Source organism: Harpia harpyja, chromosome Z (genome assembly GCF_026419915.1).
Source record: "Harpia harpyja isolate bHarHar1 chromosome Z, bHarHar1 primary haplotype, whole genome shotgun sequence".
Classification (NCBI taxonomy): Eukaryota; Metazoa; Chordata; class Aves; order Accipitriformes; family Accipitridae; genus Harpia; species Harpia harpyja.
The window spans coordinates 97,503,425-97,520,504 of record NC_068969.1 but is presented as its reverse complement, the minus strand read 5'-3'; the positions used below and the strand labels follow the sequence as shown (position 1 = coordinate 97,520,504).

Here is a 17,080-nt window from a genome sequence, read left to right as displayed (position 1 = left end):
AGTCTCTAGAAATATAATAGGCTATTAGTTGTTAGGAGGGTACATGCTCATTTTCCAGTAAGTCTTACAAGCATAACAATATTTTACTTAAACAGTCTTCAACAAAGTCAGGCCTTAAAATGGCAGTGCTACAGAGGGACTCAGAATTTCCACAAGATTGTCTACCTTGTCATCCACCAGAATGTCATTTTATACTGTACACACTGCTGCGTGCCACCATGTTTAAGAGGACTATTCTTAGTTATCAGAACCACATTTTTTCATGGTACACTGAAGTCTGTAGTGTCTAACAGTACATTTTGAGAACATAAGCTCTGTATTGAGCTAGTTCTAGTTTAAATAGAATTTTAAAAGGAAAAATGAGAACACCCTATATATTTTAGAGCTATCAGAGCAATTGTTTTGTCCTGATTCAGAAGACCTGAGAAGTTAATTTAACCAGAGTTTGTAAAAAATATTTATACAACATTGCCCCTGACACTTGAGTATAATGAATAATGCCACAGCATAGAAAGTCTTCCAGTACTCCTACAATAGAGCAGGTGTCGCCTTCCAGTTTCAGTAAAAATTATCAGCATTAGATCTGTGATCTTAGTTTCTATATATTAATGATTAGAGATTTCATTTCCTAGTGTTGATGACTGGAATCTTAAGATTCAAGAAGAGATGGGAAGAACGACAAGTCTGCAAGCAGAAACAGTAACCTTACTTCCACTCCCAGGATCTCCATCAGCATTAGACCCAGCCACCATACTGGCTTGGAGTACTTTAACTGAATACTAGTACTGCAGTATAGGCTTACCGAACAAAACAAAATCGAAGCCTTAATTTCCCTGAGTCAGCAAAAAGCTACAGAACTCACTCAAGAAACAACAAGAAAAGGAGACACTGACTAAGAAGATTTTTGGAATTCAACAGGGAACAGTTCCTGACTGGAGCTATTTGCAGGGCTCAATCTCACTGCCTCCCTTCTGTATCTCACCATCAAATGCCCTCTTGACCCCTTAAGGGCCATATATGCTCCCCTTTAAGTCGCTGCACTTCAGAAGGTTCCCTGGTTATAATTAGTTTATTCCCTCAGGTCTTTCCACCACTAGCTTCCAAACCAGCCCCTTCAGCTTAAAGTAAATATAGTCCATTAACCTTCAGACACCTTAAAATAAGGTGGATCAGCTTAGGTACATGTGTTTTCCTTATCATCCCAGTACTCCAGTTTCAGAGAATATTGCACCCACTGTTAAGTTTCAGTGACTCAGTCATCTAAGACTCAGAACAGGCTTACAGTGATCTGTAGATCTGCCATAACAGAACAAAGTCAAAGGGATGAAAATGCACTAAGATTAATTTGAGGAAAAAATTCCACCTTATTCTGAGAAGCAGAAGCTACCAGAGATGCTGAAATTTGATACATAATCCCTTCTATGCTTAAGGCAAAAACTGAGCAAAACTCCTGTTCAGTACAAGAACCTATGACCCTTCTTCTGTACCAGGGACGGCTTGCTAACATCTCGAAGCTACCTCATGAGATCAGGCAACCTCCATGTGGCCTCTCTGAAAGCTTCATGATTAGCAATGGCAGCCAAAGGGGAGGAGGCAATAAAATCTAGGCTAGGTCTAGCAAGATCCATTGTTTCATCAATAGCATCAGAGAAGTAAGGCTGTATTGATATGGCTCCTGCATACCTTTGGCTCCATTTAGTAGAATTAGGGTTTGTAGCCATTCCAAGATGGTTGCCCTCACCTGACATATTTGCCTTTTTAAATTTAAAATTAAAAAAGCTTTATTTTCCTGTTGCCAGATATCAAGATGCCACATGAGCAGATGCCAAAACCTGTGTTGAAGTACAATACAAATTAAACTGACACTTCTGAGTCGGACTGCTTCTTGGTTACAGCTTTTGAAAGACAAATTAGCAAAACCTATAACAGAGCAAGACCAGCCTATTAATGTTTCTTGTACTGGTTGTTTCAAATCCTGTGACTCAATGTGATAACTAAAAAAGTGTTTGATAAGTGCACCAGACAGTTTCAACATTATTTTTCTGTATAATATTCTGCTGAAGAAGCTTACTTGGGTCTATTTTTGGCTTCTATATGAACAAGCAGTCTTGATTTTAAAAGCTGGACCTGACTGTGCTAGAAGGACTCAGGTACCAGAGAATCTGTCAAAAGCAGTTTGAAAGACACAGTGCAAGTTTATCAATATACAGCCTTTAGTTCTGTGCCTCTGAGATCAGTCTTGTAACTTGGAAAGGAAAATTCCTCCCAGAAGGTGTGTCAACTCATTAGCAGTTGATATGAGAAGATGATCTTAATACAAGTGGCACTGTTTTCTTCCAGTTTTTAAACCACAGGACTACACCACTCAGCATGGAAAATAGCTGGTGTGTCTACTCACAGGTGGGACTGAGAGGTCTATTGCTGCAGCTGAACCGACTAGTATTTCCTGATGTAGCAGCAACTATACTGTTCCAACAAAAGAGTCTAAGAAATTATCTTAAGGAAATCTTGATTCTTCAAGACAGCTTTAAATGGTTTTAATTTTTGTCATAAAACTGGGCTAAAAATAGTCACTTGCTAGTCATCCATTATCTGAATTTCTAGTGTTTGTGGATTTTTCAGTTGTCTTCAGTCAGCTATTTTACCTGATTAAACCCCAAGAAGGAGGAGCTTCCTTTGCAGGATAGGGAAAAGAAACAATCCCTTGCAAGCCCCCCTCCACCCCCCAGCCCAGCAGATACAACAATAATCAAGCCCATACCAATGAATCTGACTTTTCTAAAGCCATACTTCTGTGGGTGGTACATCTTGCCAATAAGATTCTATGTAATTCTATTCAGCACTTTTTCTTTCTTTCCTCCCCACCATCCAAGGTGAGTTTGTTTTAATTCTCCTGGACTAGTAATTCTGGAAAGAGCATTACCAGTTGTCAGGGATAAATCCAAGTCACTTGGAAGACTACAAAGCTCAAGTTATCTCTCATCATCAGGTACCTTCCAGAGTTAGGTCACCTCTTTGTGCTACCTGCTTCTGTGGCTCCAACACAGTCACAGATAGAGAGAGGACTATCACAGCTTTATCCTGTCATCAGCATCTGGTCAGTGCAACCATGCTCTACACATAAAACTATGCAGTAGCAGGCAACCACTAGCCAACTCTTACCTCCCCTCCCACCAGGGCTGTGACTGTGCAGGTTTCAAACCAAGATGCTTTTAGTCAGTATGAGTTCATGCGATCCACCTTTTTAAAACCAGGTCAGTGTATTGAATCAGCTCAGCACTGGCTCAACAACCACCCAAGCAACTATAAAGGTGAGGCAGGACCTCTTCAACTATGACAGATGAGCTATTTTATCCTTTAGCCTTAGTGTGGTACTTCATTTTCTACAGAAAATATGTCAGAAGCCCCTTCCCTCCCATTCCTTTAAGCAAAGGTCACCACCTTCACATAAACATGCTGCAAGAGCCCTTCTGCCTGTTTAAGGTTAAAAAGTCACCAGGACTCAAGCAGCTGGTAAGGAACCTACCTCACTGCTGACAAGCATCTTCCTCTCTTATGCCAAGACGAAAGAGTATAGTGCCGAGTTCAAGATTTGGCTCTTGTTAAGGCACTGGAAGGTGAATTGGGATTTACCCATTGCTGTAAAAAGCAAGTGCGAGAACTTCTCTTTTTGAGGCAGGCGTTAGCCAGAGTACAAGATACACTTTAACAGCAATACCTGGCAGAGCAAGAACCAGATTGCTGACTTTGAATAGTGTTCATTAACTAGTTGAGTTCTAACCTGAAGCTTTTCTATAGGCTTCCTAGCAAGATAGAGAGAGCCTCTGAGTAGAGCATCTTTCTTTATGTAGGGGAGAATAAAAAGTGACTGTTGCCAAGAACTTTAACAAGGGACAATGTCACAACCAAAGTATTCAGTCTCATGTGTTTGAGAAAGCACAGTAGGAGAGGGAAGATTTTCCCTGTTTTACATGAGAACCGTGTTTCAAATTAATTGAGAGTCAACTTAATGAGTATCATCTCATGTTACTTCGTGGACAGTGTCATTTGAAGACAAGCTGCTCTTTCACATGAACCTGTTACAGCTTAACAATGTATTCATGCACTAGAAAAAAGATTTAGCATCCACATGACGTGGAAAATAAGGATGGTGACACATCTGTCAGTAAGTCACAAGTAATAGCAGAGGAGGTTTTATTTGAACTAGGGCAATGGGGAAGTGCTAAACCACATAGGAGGCCTTCCTTGACTGAAGAGCAATATCAGATGGCTGCCTTCAGTGGAGGCAAGAGTAAACACTCCCAAAAGCGAAGAATGGCACCTAAAGCAAAAAGATTGTACAGGGTGTGCAGAGTGGTCCAGCCATCTCACTCTCCCAAGTCACATTCTGCAAAAGCAAATTCACCTGTCCTATACACATGCACCTGCTGTTTAGCGTATTGCCCTGTATCACACAGCATTCCAGCAGTCTTTAAGTAGTAAGCTTAAAGTGATGCAAGCATTTAGTATTTCTGGGTTTAGTTCACATGTTCTTCTGTTTGGAAGACTAGAATTCTCCTTTCCTTACTCAGAAGTAGTTTCAGGACAAAAAAGATAAGTAAGACTGCCAGTCTCACCTTCCCCCCCCACCAGCGACCTATCAACCTTCTTTTTTGCATGGGTACTGCTTGTAGCTCAGGGTGCCTCAACACCCAAGTAGCAGATAGCTCCACTGCTAGAGAATGGCTGGGCAGCAGGGAAGTTTTCAGTTGGCTTCTTGAACCAGCCCAGGGTAGGACAGGGAGACGAGGGGGAAAAAAAAAAAAAAAGAAAAAAAATCCCTACACATACACCGAACATAACTAGATTCTACAGAATTTTAAATTTAACTGAGTAATTCTTTACTATTTCCAACATATTGCAGAAGAGTGGATCAGAACAGTGAAGGACCAAATTCTTTAAAAGACATCAGTTTTTCTCATCTTAGATTGTACTATTATTGCATTACACCAGCAATCACCTATTGACAAGTACACTCCCCAATCACTTACAATTGCATAGTCAGGCACGGGACTAAAGAAACACAGTTCTGTTGTATTGCATCCCTGCAATCAAGTTAGGCCAGAATTGCAACAAGCACAGACCAGGTGCGAGTTGTCCTAGAGTCTAGCATCACAAAGAATTTTTTCCTTACTGCTCCAGTCACCTCTGCAGAGCTTACTTTAATCTGACTCGGTCTTAGCCAGAATTTCGTTTAAAGGTAAATGTATTTAGTAGTTCTTCCACCAATTACAGTAATATTACCATGGGTTTCCCAACTTTGTTCTTTAAGTGTTGTTTAGCTGCCTTAATGAAGGAGCTTGATTTGCAGTCGAACAATAGACCTGTAAGAGCGGCACAGAGTGTACGTATAGTGCCTAATGAAGACATCAGTCACAAGCTAACTGATTAAGTTATTCTAATAAGCTGTTATGTTTTGCATGACAAATTGAAAGTGTAATAAACCATAAGAATGAAGTCTCAATGTCAGTGAAAAATAGTTTTACTGCTATCTAGAAATGTAATTCCGTTTACACATCTGTGCCAGGCTATATAAAATGTCTCTCCTGTCAGAAAAACAAGGAGGGACAAGTAACAAAGGTATGTCCTGCAGTCCAGCCCATTCCTGCTTTCCAGCGACAGAAGACGTCGACAACTGTCTACTGTGCCGCACAGAGTAAGGGAGCTGTTGCCTGCAGCACTGCAGATCTGCATACGGACAGGCAGCACGCACACACCCAGCACTGCAGATCAGCACACACTCACAGAATGCAGATACAGCCTCATCGCACTATTTAAGGACAGATTCTGCATACGGACATGCAGCACGCACACACCCAGCACTGCAGATCAGCACACACTCACAGAATGCAGATACAGCCTCATCGCACTATTTAAGGACAGATACTGCAGAAATCTGCAGCTTTTTTTTTTTTTAGATTACAGGATGTGAAACTAGTTTAATGCTGAAACACAAGTATAATTTAGAAGGAAAGAATTATCCTGATAAGAGGAAGTGTTTTAATTTATTTTCTCGGGGCACCAAAGACTGCTTTCCCTGAATTCTCTCTGTCTCACTGGGTAGAAAGATGGATGAGGTAGGGTGTTTCCTTAAGGCCAATTAAAAGCAACCTTAGACTTAAGTTTCAGGCAACCAAACTGCTCTAACAGCTTAATGCCACATAAAGGGGGAGATGTTGCTCCCTCCTGTGCCACCTGCTCTTTCTTGATCTCTTTCTTAGCCTCTTACCTCTGCTCCATCTTGGGCACCTGTCAGACCTTTCAATAAACCCATTTAAATCACCAAAAATCACAGTAAAGCTCTTTTTTCCCTCCTTTTGGAAGGAAAACTTGTGTTAGAAGAGCTGAACCCGCACAAAGAATGGTTTGACTAAAGCAGGGGCGAGTATGTCACAGACACAGAGTCAGAGTCATCTGCTTCCACTGCGGTGAGCTCACGGATAAGTCAAGTCACTGTAACTTGAAGTGATATCCTTAAGGGGTTTTTTCTGTCCAACACTACTGAAACAATGACATTAATTTTTCTTCTGCATCTTCACTTACTATGGGGAAGGTGCAGGCAGGAGAGGGAGGAGCAAAAAGGCAAGCTCTGTATCAAGTGACTGTAAGAGTTACCTTGGGGATCATGAGTATGCTACTGGTAGCCCTTTTTGTGGTAGAATGGGCTACCACACCAAGACTGAGAGTTCAGTCCTCAACTGAAGCTGGTCTACACAGTTTTAAACTTTCAGTATGACACAGATAGAGAAGTTTTCTCTTGGAGGCTTCATGGTCTCTTTAGTGGAGATAGATAACTAGGTATCAGCTTATCAATACCTGCAAGTCACTTTATCTGGGCAGTTACCTTGGTCATTTGAGCAGATATCAAAGTGCACATTGGGGGGAAGGGCAGGTAAAAAGTAAGAGTTAGAATCAAAGTCCACAATCAACAGGAACTATTCTTCTTACAGTTAAAAAAAAAAATCAAAACAGATTCCCCCATTAGACACACAGGCTTAAGACCTATGTTCTTCTAAGGGCCTGTCTCAATCACATGGGAGCCAGGAAGAAGAGGGAGAGAATTTGATCCTATATCCAGTATCTTTCCCATTCCTACACTTACCTGTTTTTGTCTCACCTAGAGTTTCACTGAAACCTGTAACTCGATGTTTTTAAAGTTGCAGGTGTCAAGAGACTTCATGTTATGCACTGCCTGCATTTTTCCCCCTACTAGCAGGAAGTAAACAAGCCCAAGGGAAAATAAAGCCTGTCAACCCTTCAGCACACTGAGGCATCAGGTTAGGGCATCTGCGATCCAAATGCTATATGGGGGCAGGGGAAGATGCCTAAATTGGTATTACACTGCAGGGCAAGGTCAAGAATCTACTCCCCAGGTAGTAACTCGGCACAGGAGCAGGGAGAAAGCCTCATTCTTTTGGCTGGAAAACGCTCAAGTCATATGCCTCCTGCAGTCTTAATTTTAATATATTTTGTTTTTCTTGATTACTCAAGATTAGTTAGAATATGCACATATGCTTCAAACAGACCAAAGTATACGCGCAGTGCAAACTTTTGCCTGATTATAAAGATTTTGTAATGACAATTATCAAGACAGACAAAACTCCTTTACTGGCCATAAAGACAGCATGGAAATTTAAGCCCTGCCACAGCATGGCTTTGTAAAACTTCTGATCTGAATAAAGATTGCTCCTACTGGACTACATGGGTCCACTATCATCCTCCAAAAGCTCTCTCTCATGTGACATTTACTCAGAGCAATGCATCGTTCACCATAACTTTGTTCTTTGGTGCCATTTAGCTACAGGTACCGTTGCTATTCGAAGCATCTGGCAAGACAAAACGTTGCTCGTTATGTTCATACTGATGTCAGAGTCATCTTCAGTCAAGAGGGACTTTATGAGCCAGACCTGCTTGACTGAACACCACCCACTGAACATGACGAGAAAGCGCTTAGATTTATTCCTGAAGTGCTGCTCTCATTTGATTAAGAAGCAAACATCCAAAACTAACACTTCCTAAGGTTGACCAAGAAGCACCACTTCAGGCACTGAAGATACTTCCCAGCCTCTCCACACCCAGAGGTCCAGCGGAGTCACAGCTCTTTACTTCCCCTCCGCTGGTGATAACTAACATCGTTACTCTTTGCATCGCGTCGCTACGGAGAAGGAGAAAGTTCACGCAAACTGACAGGACACGGTGCAGTTTCAACAGAGCTCGGGACTGAAACAGAAGACGGAGGCATCGGGAGGGTGCCAAGACCTGGGCTAGCCACGGCAGGCGTTCGCGGTGTGGCGGCCGCGTGCTGTGGCTGTCGGGCTTCCACACGCGGCGGCCGCCGCCCCGCCGGGGCGACGACGCGACGCTCCAGCCCCTGCGCCCGTCCCTCAGGGGCGCCGGGCCGCCGGCAGCACCTTCTCGTAGGTAAGCACCCCGCTTCGCTTTCAGCCTCCGCCCAGAGCATCGGTTTCGCCAAGACCGCGCACAACTGGGACCTTACAAGCCAATCTCTCCTCCACCGCACAGCGCCTACCATACCACCCCGGTCGGGCGCTGGGGTGAAGGGTGTCTCCCGCCACGCCGGCCCCCTTCAGGGCAGCCAGCCCCCCGGCCACCAAGGGTAACGCACGCAGCCCAGGCTGCGGACACCCACCTCTCCCAGCACAGGCTTTTGCCACAACCGGTTTACAGCCGACAGAAGGGGCTAGGGAAGGAGGAGCAAGGACATCAGAGAGAAGGGGGAGCTCCAGATGTCAGTGGGTAAGCGGCAGCAGCTCCCTCCCGCCAGGACTCTTCCCTTCCCAGCCCGCGGCCCCCGGACGGCAGCGACCAGATTCCGCCGGGCGAGGGGCGGGAGAGACGCCGGGGGCGGCGGCGAAGGGAAGGCGAGAGACAGGGAGGGGGGCGAGGGGACGGCAGGCAGCGGGGGAAGCGACAGACAGGCACAGCGAAGGCGCAGGCTGGAGGAAGACCCGCTCCAGGGTGGTGCCTGGCGCCGCGGGGAGGGGGAGGCCAGCATGCGATTAGCCCGGTGCCGTGCGGGGAGGGGGCGGAGCGCGGCGCCCCGGGGACGGCTCCCCTCGTCCCCCGTGCGTCCCGTCCCGTGTCCCACCCCTCCCACCCCGACCCGCCGACCTACCCAGCACCACGCAGACCACGTCCAGCGCCACGAAGGGCAGCCGCGTCCTGTCAAACATGCTGGCAGCGCCCGGCGTCAGGCGCGGCGGCGGCGGCGCCTCCTCGCGCGGCGCGGTGACAGCCTCGGCGCGAGGGGCGGGAGCGGAGCGGAGGCGGCAGGGAGGGGCTCAGCCGCCGCCAGGCGCTGCGCTGCGAGCCAATGGCGCCCGCCCCCCCCCCCCCCCCGCGATCCCGGCACCGCCGCAACCGCCTCCCGCACTGCGCTACTGCCACCGCTGCGGCGCCCACCGGGGCTTTAAGGCGGGCGGGCGGGCGGGGGCTGTGGGGGGAGGGAGGGAGGGGAGGGCAGGGCGGGCTGGCGGCGGCGCCTCCGCCCGCCCCGACCTGCCGCCGCCGTGACGCCCCACCCGGCGGCCGCGCTTACAACGGCAGGCCGGGGCCGACCAATCGCGCCGCGGCCCGCCTCCCGCCCCGCCCCCGCGGCGCGAGCCCCGCCGTGCCAGCGGGCGCCCTGGGCTGGGAGGGGCGGGCGCGGCCCGCCCCGCGCCCCGCCCTCCCGCCCGCCCGCTCGCCTGAGGCGATGGCGGCCCCTCGCCCGCAGCCCGCCCCTCGGCACGGGTCTCCTCCCCCGGCCCCCCGTGGTCGTGGGGCTGCCGCAGGGCCAGCGCCGCCGGAGGGAGAGCCGCGGCCGTCGCCCGTGCTCCGCCTTCACCTGCCTGCCCGGCCCCGGCCCCAGGCAGTAGGGGCCGTGGCGGGGGAGCGTGGCCTGCCCGCCCCCCACCCGAGGGGCTGCCGGCGTGACAAACGCCCGGGAGGGGTGTCAGTGGCGCCCGGCCCCGGCTGGACACGGGGACTCCAGCCTGCCTGCGACAGAGCTGGGGTGGGGTCCTCCGCTGCAAAGACGGGGGCTGCTTTTGGTTTTTGTTTTCTAACAAGGGAAAAGACGTTTCCGCCTCTGGAAGAGTGCTGGAAAATTGCAAAAGAACCGAGCAGTTGAGTTTCAGCCCAACCCAAAACAATCTTTTCCCTTGTTAAAAGCTTTTATTTGGAAAGAAAATAGTGACCAACACGAAAGAAATGTTTTCTGCATAACCACATTTTTATTTTAACAGCATTTACCGCAAAACAGACTTTATTCACCAGTGTTGTTAGTGCTGTTGGGCACAAACTTATCACTCACGCCGCTGAGCACATCTGTGTTTTGTTCTAGGTAATTGCAGGTTGGATGAGCGGCGCTTCCCACACTCTCAGCATCAGGCATAAACTTTTCTGTGATTTCTCATGTAGTCCACCCTCTAATTCTGTAAACAGCTTCACTTTGTATTATATCCTGAAGGCTGAATAACAGGTTTGGCAGATCAACAAGGGAAACAAGTTCTTGAGGTGGAAATCCCTCGCTAAATATGCTGTGTCTTCAATTCAACCATGCTGCCTAAAAAGGTACATAAAGCACTTCCATACAGAATATATAAAGAAGCTCTACGTAGCAGCCTATACAGGAGTTCCCGATTTCATCTCAACGCCTGTGAATTGTCCCAGCTACAGATCAAAATGGGCAGGTCTGGAGATTTAAAACGACCCTTGATTTCTGTCAATGTAGCGTCATTTACTGAGCGCATTTTCCTTTGCAAGTATTCTGGGATGGTCTCGTGGAGGTAGAAACTCCAGTGTTGTCTTAAAATGCAGAAGGTAATGGAAAAAATTGGAGCAGGACCTGGCAATGACAAAAACTGGGCTTATCTTTGTCAGAACCGCTGCTGAAAGAAAAGTGTGCAATCTAGCTCGGCTCCTCACAAAGCAGGGGATTGTTCACAAGGTCTTAAATCAGGAGTAGATAACATGCCCAAAATTGCAAGATGGTTAGAAAAAACAGAAGACAAGCAATGCAAACATTCCACACACAATTGACATAATTGCTTTCTTCAACCCAAAAGCATCACGTTAATCTTGTTTGGGCTAAACAGCAAACAGCTCTCCTGATCCACACCCCTCTGCAAGTAAATTAGACACCGAAGAGATTGCGCTAATTTAAATGGATGTCTTCCCAGAAGAATGTAAGCAAGATAGTGATTACACTTAAAAACACCTGGAAATTGGGCTGCAGCAGCACAGCATTCACCAGCGAGAGGAATTAATCACGCTTTATTGTCTTGCAGTTTCTACATCTCTGTTTCACCCCTAAGATGTAGCTCGCCTGAGGGAAGAGGCATCTCTGCAATCTTCTGCCAGAATTCAGGAAAGCAAGCAGTCACCCGGTTCCTCTCCAAACTTTCCATTGCACAAGGAATATAAGCCTCGCTGTTGCAACCCTGTTCCCACCACGAGGCTTGCAAAGTCTTGGAAACCCCCCGCTGAGCACGGTTTGAGGGATTAGGTTAGCGCTGCGCTGTTCTAGGCGCTTAGAAGGCCTTCATAGGCAGGCAAGTATTAACCATGGAAGCATGCCAACCCAAGCACTTTCAGCCTGAATTACTACTCAGGTTAGCAAAACCCTACATTACTCCAGGGCTGTGTTAGTATGAGTACTGCATCTTCAGATATGTTGTTATTTCACACAAAAACGATATTTTGGTGTAAAACTGAAAAGAGGAATAAAAACCCCTGCATGCTTAAGCACCTTTAACAAATAACACAGTATCTGGGCAGCAGCAATGCCCAGGGCAGCAGAAACAGCAAACTGATGGTGCTTGATCAGACATCTGGAGCAGTATGTTCCTGAGGAGTTGGAGGATGTTCAATTATAAACAGAAATAGAAATCATGTTCAGCATCAGTTGGAGGTTTGGGGTTTTTTAAGTATACAGCACAAATATCAGAGCTTCTAAATTTCATTTTCTCCTGGTAGTGTGAGAGTTTTGTAGTATCTTCTGACTTTGTGGCATTTTCCCTGTCTAGGCTTTGCTTGGTATCCCTCCCTTGCAGCAAGGTGCTCAGATGTCCACCATTCTTAACCACCATATTGACCCAGGGATGCCAAGAAAGATCCACTCGTATGCTTCGCACGGTCTGTGCTAAAGAACACTTTTGAACCCAGACCCAAGTAAAATGAAGGCAACAGACAAAGCTCCTAAGCTGTATTTTATCCCTTCATTAGATTTACATTTTAAAGTAGTCTAATATTACTGTCTAGAATGTAGACTCTCCTAAATATCTTCCCCTCTTACTTATTCTCTTGTTTGGTAAGTTTATTTGGTCATTTTCTTTTTTTTTTTTTTAAATTGTATCTTTTTGTTTGTTTAATTGAGAGTAGTGAGCAGCAGAGAACACCAAGACCAAGCTAGAGCCCTGTTCATTTCTTTGTTTTCTCCTGATTCTTCTAGAAATCATGATCGTCAGTGTTTTGCCCATCCTCCTTAAAAGTTTTGTGTGTACTAAGATTAAACTCTCAGGAAGTTTATCATCAGTCTGAAGTGGTACTTCTATGACAATTAATTAGTACTGACCCACCAGGACACTTAACTGCAATTAACATTCATATACATCAGCAGCTGTAGTAAATGATGGGACTTTCCCAGGCTTGTTTCTCTGTCAGTTGATCTGGGGTGGGAGTCAATAGCTCTGAATGAGCTGTTACTACTCAGGAAAGGGATGAGAGGGTCATGGTGGATGGTTCTGGGAAGCCATCCTCTGGGTGCTCGGTGGAGAGATCACCACGCCGACCAGAGCACTGGGAATGCTGTTAGGAAAGACATCCATCGAGAGCAATCTGTCAAATATCATTATGACACATTCCTGTGGCAATCCCACATCAAAATGGCTAAGTAGAAGCAGAGAAAGCTCAAAGCAAGGCAAACAAGATTTTTAGAACTTGTATACAACAGCTTCAATGTAAGAGAAACAGAAGTGGAAGAGGATTTTTTCAACATGGAAAGGGAATGATGGGAGAGGAAAAGGCTTTACATATGAAGTACAGATCTATAAAACCATGGAAGGTGTGGAGAAGTTTAAATGTGTAACAAGCATTCACTAGTTAGTATGAGAGAAGAACTAGGGAGAACCTATGTAAAATATCAGACAACAGGACTCCTTCTTTACATGAGAATATTGTGGAATTCATTGGCTCAGGCTGTGGGGCGCAAAATTACAAAGGAGCCAAAAGGCACTAGGTAAATTCATAGGGGATAGGTCCACTGTTAAACAGTGGATCCTTGTAGTTCAAGAAATATCAGAACTGCTGATTTCTCACAGTTAGAAAGATCTGCCAGGGAAGAGTCGTTCCACAGGGCCTGTTTATTAAACTCCTCTAAACATCTGCTGCTGGGCACTGTTGCACGGTATTGGGCTGGATGGACTTGATCTGAATCAGCTCTTCGTATGTTCAAAGCCACTCAATGGCCATAGTGTAACACCACAAAATACATTAGTAATAGTTAGCAGAAGTGAAATAGTTCAGACTTGTTTGTAATATTTTGTCACATTCAGACTCTGGTTATTTAGAATTCATCTGCCAAAACCCCTCTCATGCAGTAAGACCAAGGATGAAAGTCTGACAAGATGGCCCTCCTGAATTCCTCTTACATCATTGGTCCAGGGCATAGGATTTGCCCCTTGCGAAATGACACATGCTCCTGCAGGTAGTGTTGAGACCTGGACCTCTGAAGTCAGCTGACATCCCTTGCACAGAATGTTTCAGGAAGCAGAATTTAGATTTCACCAAATTATCCTAGCCTCATATCCCTTCTTTTGTTTGGTCTGGCCTTTTAGTTGTTTTCTGTCTTTTCCTCCTATGTCTCATGTTTGTTTGGTTTTTAATAAGGGAGCAGTGAGCAATAAAGAACACTTATATTTCTAATAAACCAAGCATGAGGAGTTTCCTGTCTTCTCTCCTTCAATTATTTTCCCTTTAAATACAGTTGAGACTTGTTTGGGTACTTCACCCCCACATTGCTATTGAACTGTGTTGTCTATTCACCAAAAAGCTCCTGCTGTCAGACTGACTTGAGATCATCACCTATGGCAAGTTCAGATCCATGGAAGGGTTCTGCTCCCCCAGTTTTATGTCAAAGTTACAAGAGCATTTCTGCCAGAGTGATGAGGCCTGTTCTAGTAGAAAAGACAGGTTATTTCTACATTAGCCACAGAAATAAAGAATCAAGCAGACATCACCAGACAGCATAACAACATAAATTTAATAGTCATGTCCATGTAATGAATGAAAATGCATTAAAACCCAAGTGCGTAGCTTTGTTTGTATATATTTAATAGCATGTATCATACAGCCTCAGAAGATCATATAGTATATTCTAGAAAAAAACACTTCAGGCTATGTCTACACAAGTTAATTAAGTGGGGCCAGCACACACAAAACAGGTACTGGCACATGATTGTCCGTACTACTTACATGTTGGCTCACAAATGGTGGTGTTCAGAACTAACTAGCGCAGGCCAGGGAGCATTCCCCATGGCAATTTTGCATGCAGCCGTTCTATTCTGACAGGAAGAAAATGCAGCTGTGTGGCCATCAGCTATGCTCTAGCAGTGGGCCTTAAGGCTAATAAACTGTCCCTGTTTGCTCTTTATTGGATTTTATTATTTGTTTCAATTACAGATATTGCTCTGAAGCAATAATAGATTCTGAAAGAAAGAATGTCTCAAGGGCACTTACAAAATGTTCATGGCACTTTTCTTATTAAAAAAAGTCTTATGATTATTGCAAGTTGGAGTGATTTAGGGGCTACAAAGATTTGTGCCCTCTGGCTTCTGATTTCCCCTCTCTCTTTTTCCCTTCTTTGTCATGCTTTCCAGTCAAACCAGCTAGCAAAACAGAGGTAACTCTGGCAGCAGTAGGAATCTCAAGAGATGAACGTCAACAGGATAAACCAGTTGCCAATGATATAGCAAAAGCACCCAGTTTTGACCCATCACAGACCTAAAGCAGTAACTCAGCCTCCTGTGCCTGGTTCCGTATGCATTTGGATATCCACTTCAACAGGTAGAAGAAGATAAGCTTGAAGGAAAATGTGTGTCACTGCACCTCTTCCAGGTACATCTCCACATGCTTCACTGGCTGATCAAAGCTGTGTATCCAGAGTGCAGCAGCTAAGGTGTCTGCTCCTGCTGCTTGTCCCTCCTTGGCAGCAAGAGTCCCACCCCTGACACTGTACTTTAAACAGGCAGCAATCTACACCGAAACCATTGCGAGGCAGGAGCTCCCAGTCCTGTATCACTTCAGGGCGGCTTGGCTACCAGTAGAAGTACCTCTAGAAGTACAGCATGGGAGCAGACAGGAGCAGAGACCTGGTGAGAAGTAGATCTGAGGTTTTCTTCTGGCCCAATTCTTACGCTGCTGCTAGGTGGATGAACCACCTGACTGCTGCCTCTTCAGTTCCACATGTCCTCCTCATTTACGTTGAAAAGTCTGCAGAACAGCAATGGTCCCTTACCACGTACGTTTCCTAACACTGTGAGTTGGGCCTCCAGACGTTAGTGTAATACTCATAAGTGATATTCATCCAAAACTACACTCTGAAGCTGAGGCCAAGCTAATATAACCAGAATGGCTATGGAAATATGTCTGTAGTGGGGCTTTTGCAGCATTGTTAGTAACAGTATTATGCTGTTACAGTTGTCAATGTTGCTTTTGTTTGAGCTCCACAAATTTGTGATTTTTTTTTTCCAGTGCCACAGATCCGAAGGAATTTATTCCCAAGTTCATAGCTCTTTGTTGTTGTTGTTTTCTTAAGACATTATAAATATATTGGATAAAATTCAACCTTGGACACATCTCCTTGCACTGATATAATGCAGTTACAATAGCCTAGCACATAAATAATTGCAACTACAAAAATAAATTATGAGGGGCCTTTGAAAGTGAAATAACAATAAGCAAAATGTCACCAAAACCCTCAAGCTGGGAGAATCAAGTAAGGCAAAAAGAAACCCACTTCAGTATTGACTGTGGAGCACATTTATTTCTTGCATCTCTGAATTACTCTTCAGACCATGATCAGGGTCAGTTCCTGCTCAAAACAAAATTAAGGGTGGAGGAGAATAAATCAACAGATAATTGCAACATTAATTATTTAGAATTCCTCTTCAAAGAATTATGTGAGGATTTGGGTCTTAATACAATCATTATCTAATGAAAGCTTTTGCCTCTCCATCATCCATAAAATAGTATTTGACTCCTTGAAATAGTCATCAGAGTTGAACATAAAAAACCACAGTTGGAGCTGCTCCATCATAGAGTGTTCAGTTACTGGAATCACTTCCTCTTAGTTTGCGTCCTACACGCTGAGCAGGAAACATGGGATTTCACTTTGCTGTCTTGTCCCTTTACGTGGATTCACCCTCGTGCCAACAGTATATTCAGTGCCTTAAGGTACAAGTCAATGGCTCCTGTAATCTATTGCCAGAGCACAGAATGTCCAGATTATAATTAAGCCCTGACCACTTGGTATTTACTTTTATTACACTAATACCGAGAGGCCCCAGTACGATTGGAGCCAACTGTGCTATGTGCTGTACACACTCACAGCCATTGCCTCAAAGACCTCACAGAGCAGGGTGAAAGGAAGAAAGTATTATTTTCCACAGGAGCAAAAAGAGCCTTAATTTTGCTGCTGTTTTCGAGGCATTAATCCTGAGAGAAACAAGGAATAAACCTGTCCCATATGAGTCATCTGTGCAGATGAAAGCATAAAAATATCCTCTTATCTCCTGTTTTATCTTTCCCTTCCACATTGCTGCTTCTTTCCCAACTAGAATAACAACAATAAAAATACGAGTGAAGTCAGTGCTGGGCAGGGATGTTGTAGTGTCTGGAGCACCAGAAGCAGTGGAAGCAGGCATCTTGCTTGATGTGCTCTGGCTCCTGTAGTCAGAGCAAGCACTTGGCAAAGGAGCGGAGAAGGATTACATCTGTCAGAATAACTTTTATGGGACCCAACTCTTCCAGGGATTGTTTA

The 17,080-nt window shown here is 45.3% G+C and overlaps 1 protein-coding gene across 2 annotated transcripts in view; it reads right to left on the bottom strand.

Annotated features, from left to right (window-relative positions):
- PLPP1 (phospholipid phosphatase 1) overlaps nt 1-9,455 on the bottom strand; it is a 69,350-nt gene extending 59,895 nt beyond the window's left edge. Inside the window, exon 1 of one of the 2 annotated variants that reach the window (XM_052778672.1) lies at nt 9,176-9,455. In XM_052778672.1, coding sequence (XP_052634632.1) covers nt 9,176-9,233 — 58 coding nt within the window. In that variant the 5' untranslated portion in view covers nt 9,234-9,455. The remainder of the gene's footprint in view (nt 1-9,175) is intronic. The other variant, XM_052778671.1, reaches the window with a different exon arrangement.
- Between the last annotated feature and the right edge of the window lie 7,625 nt (nt 9,456-17,080).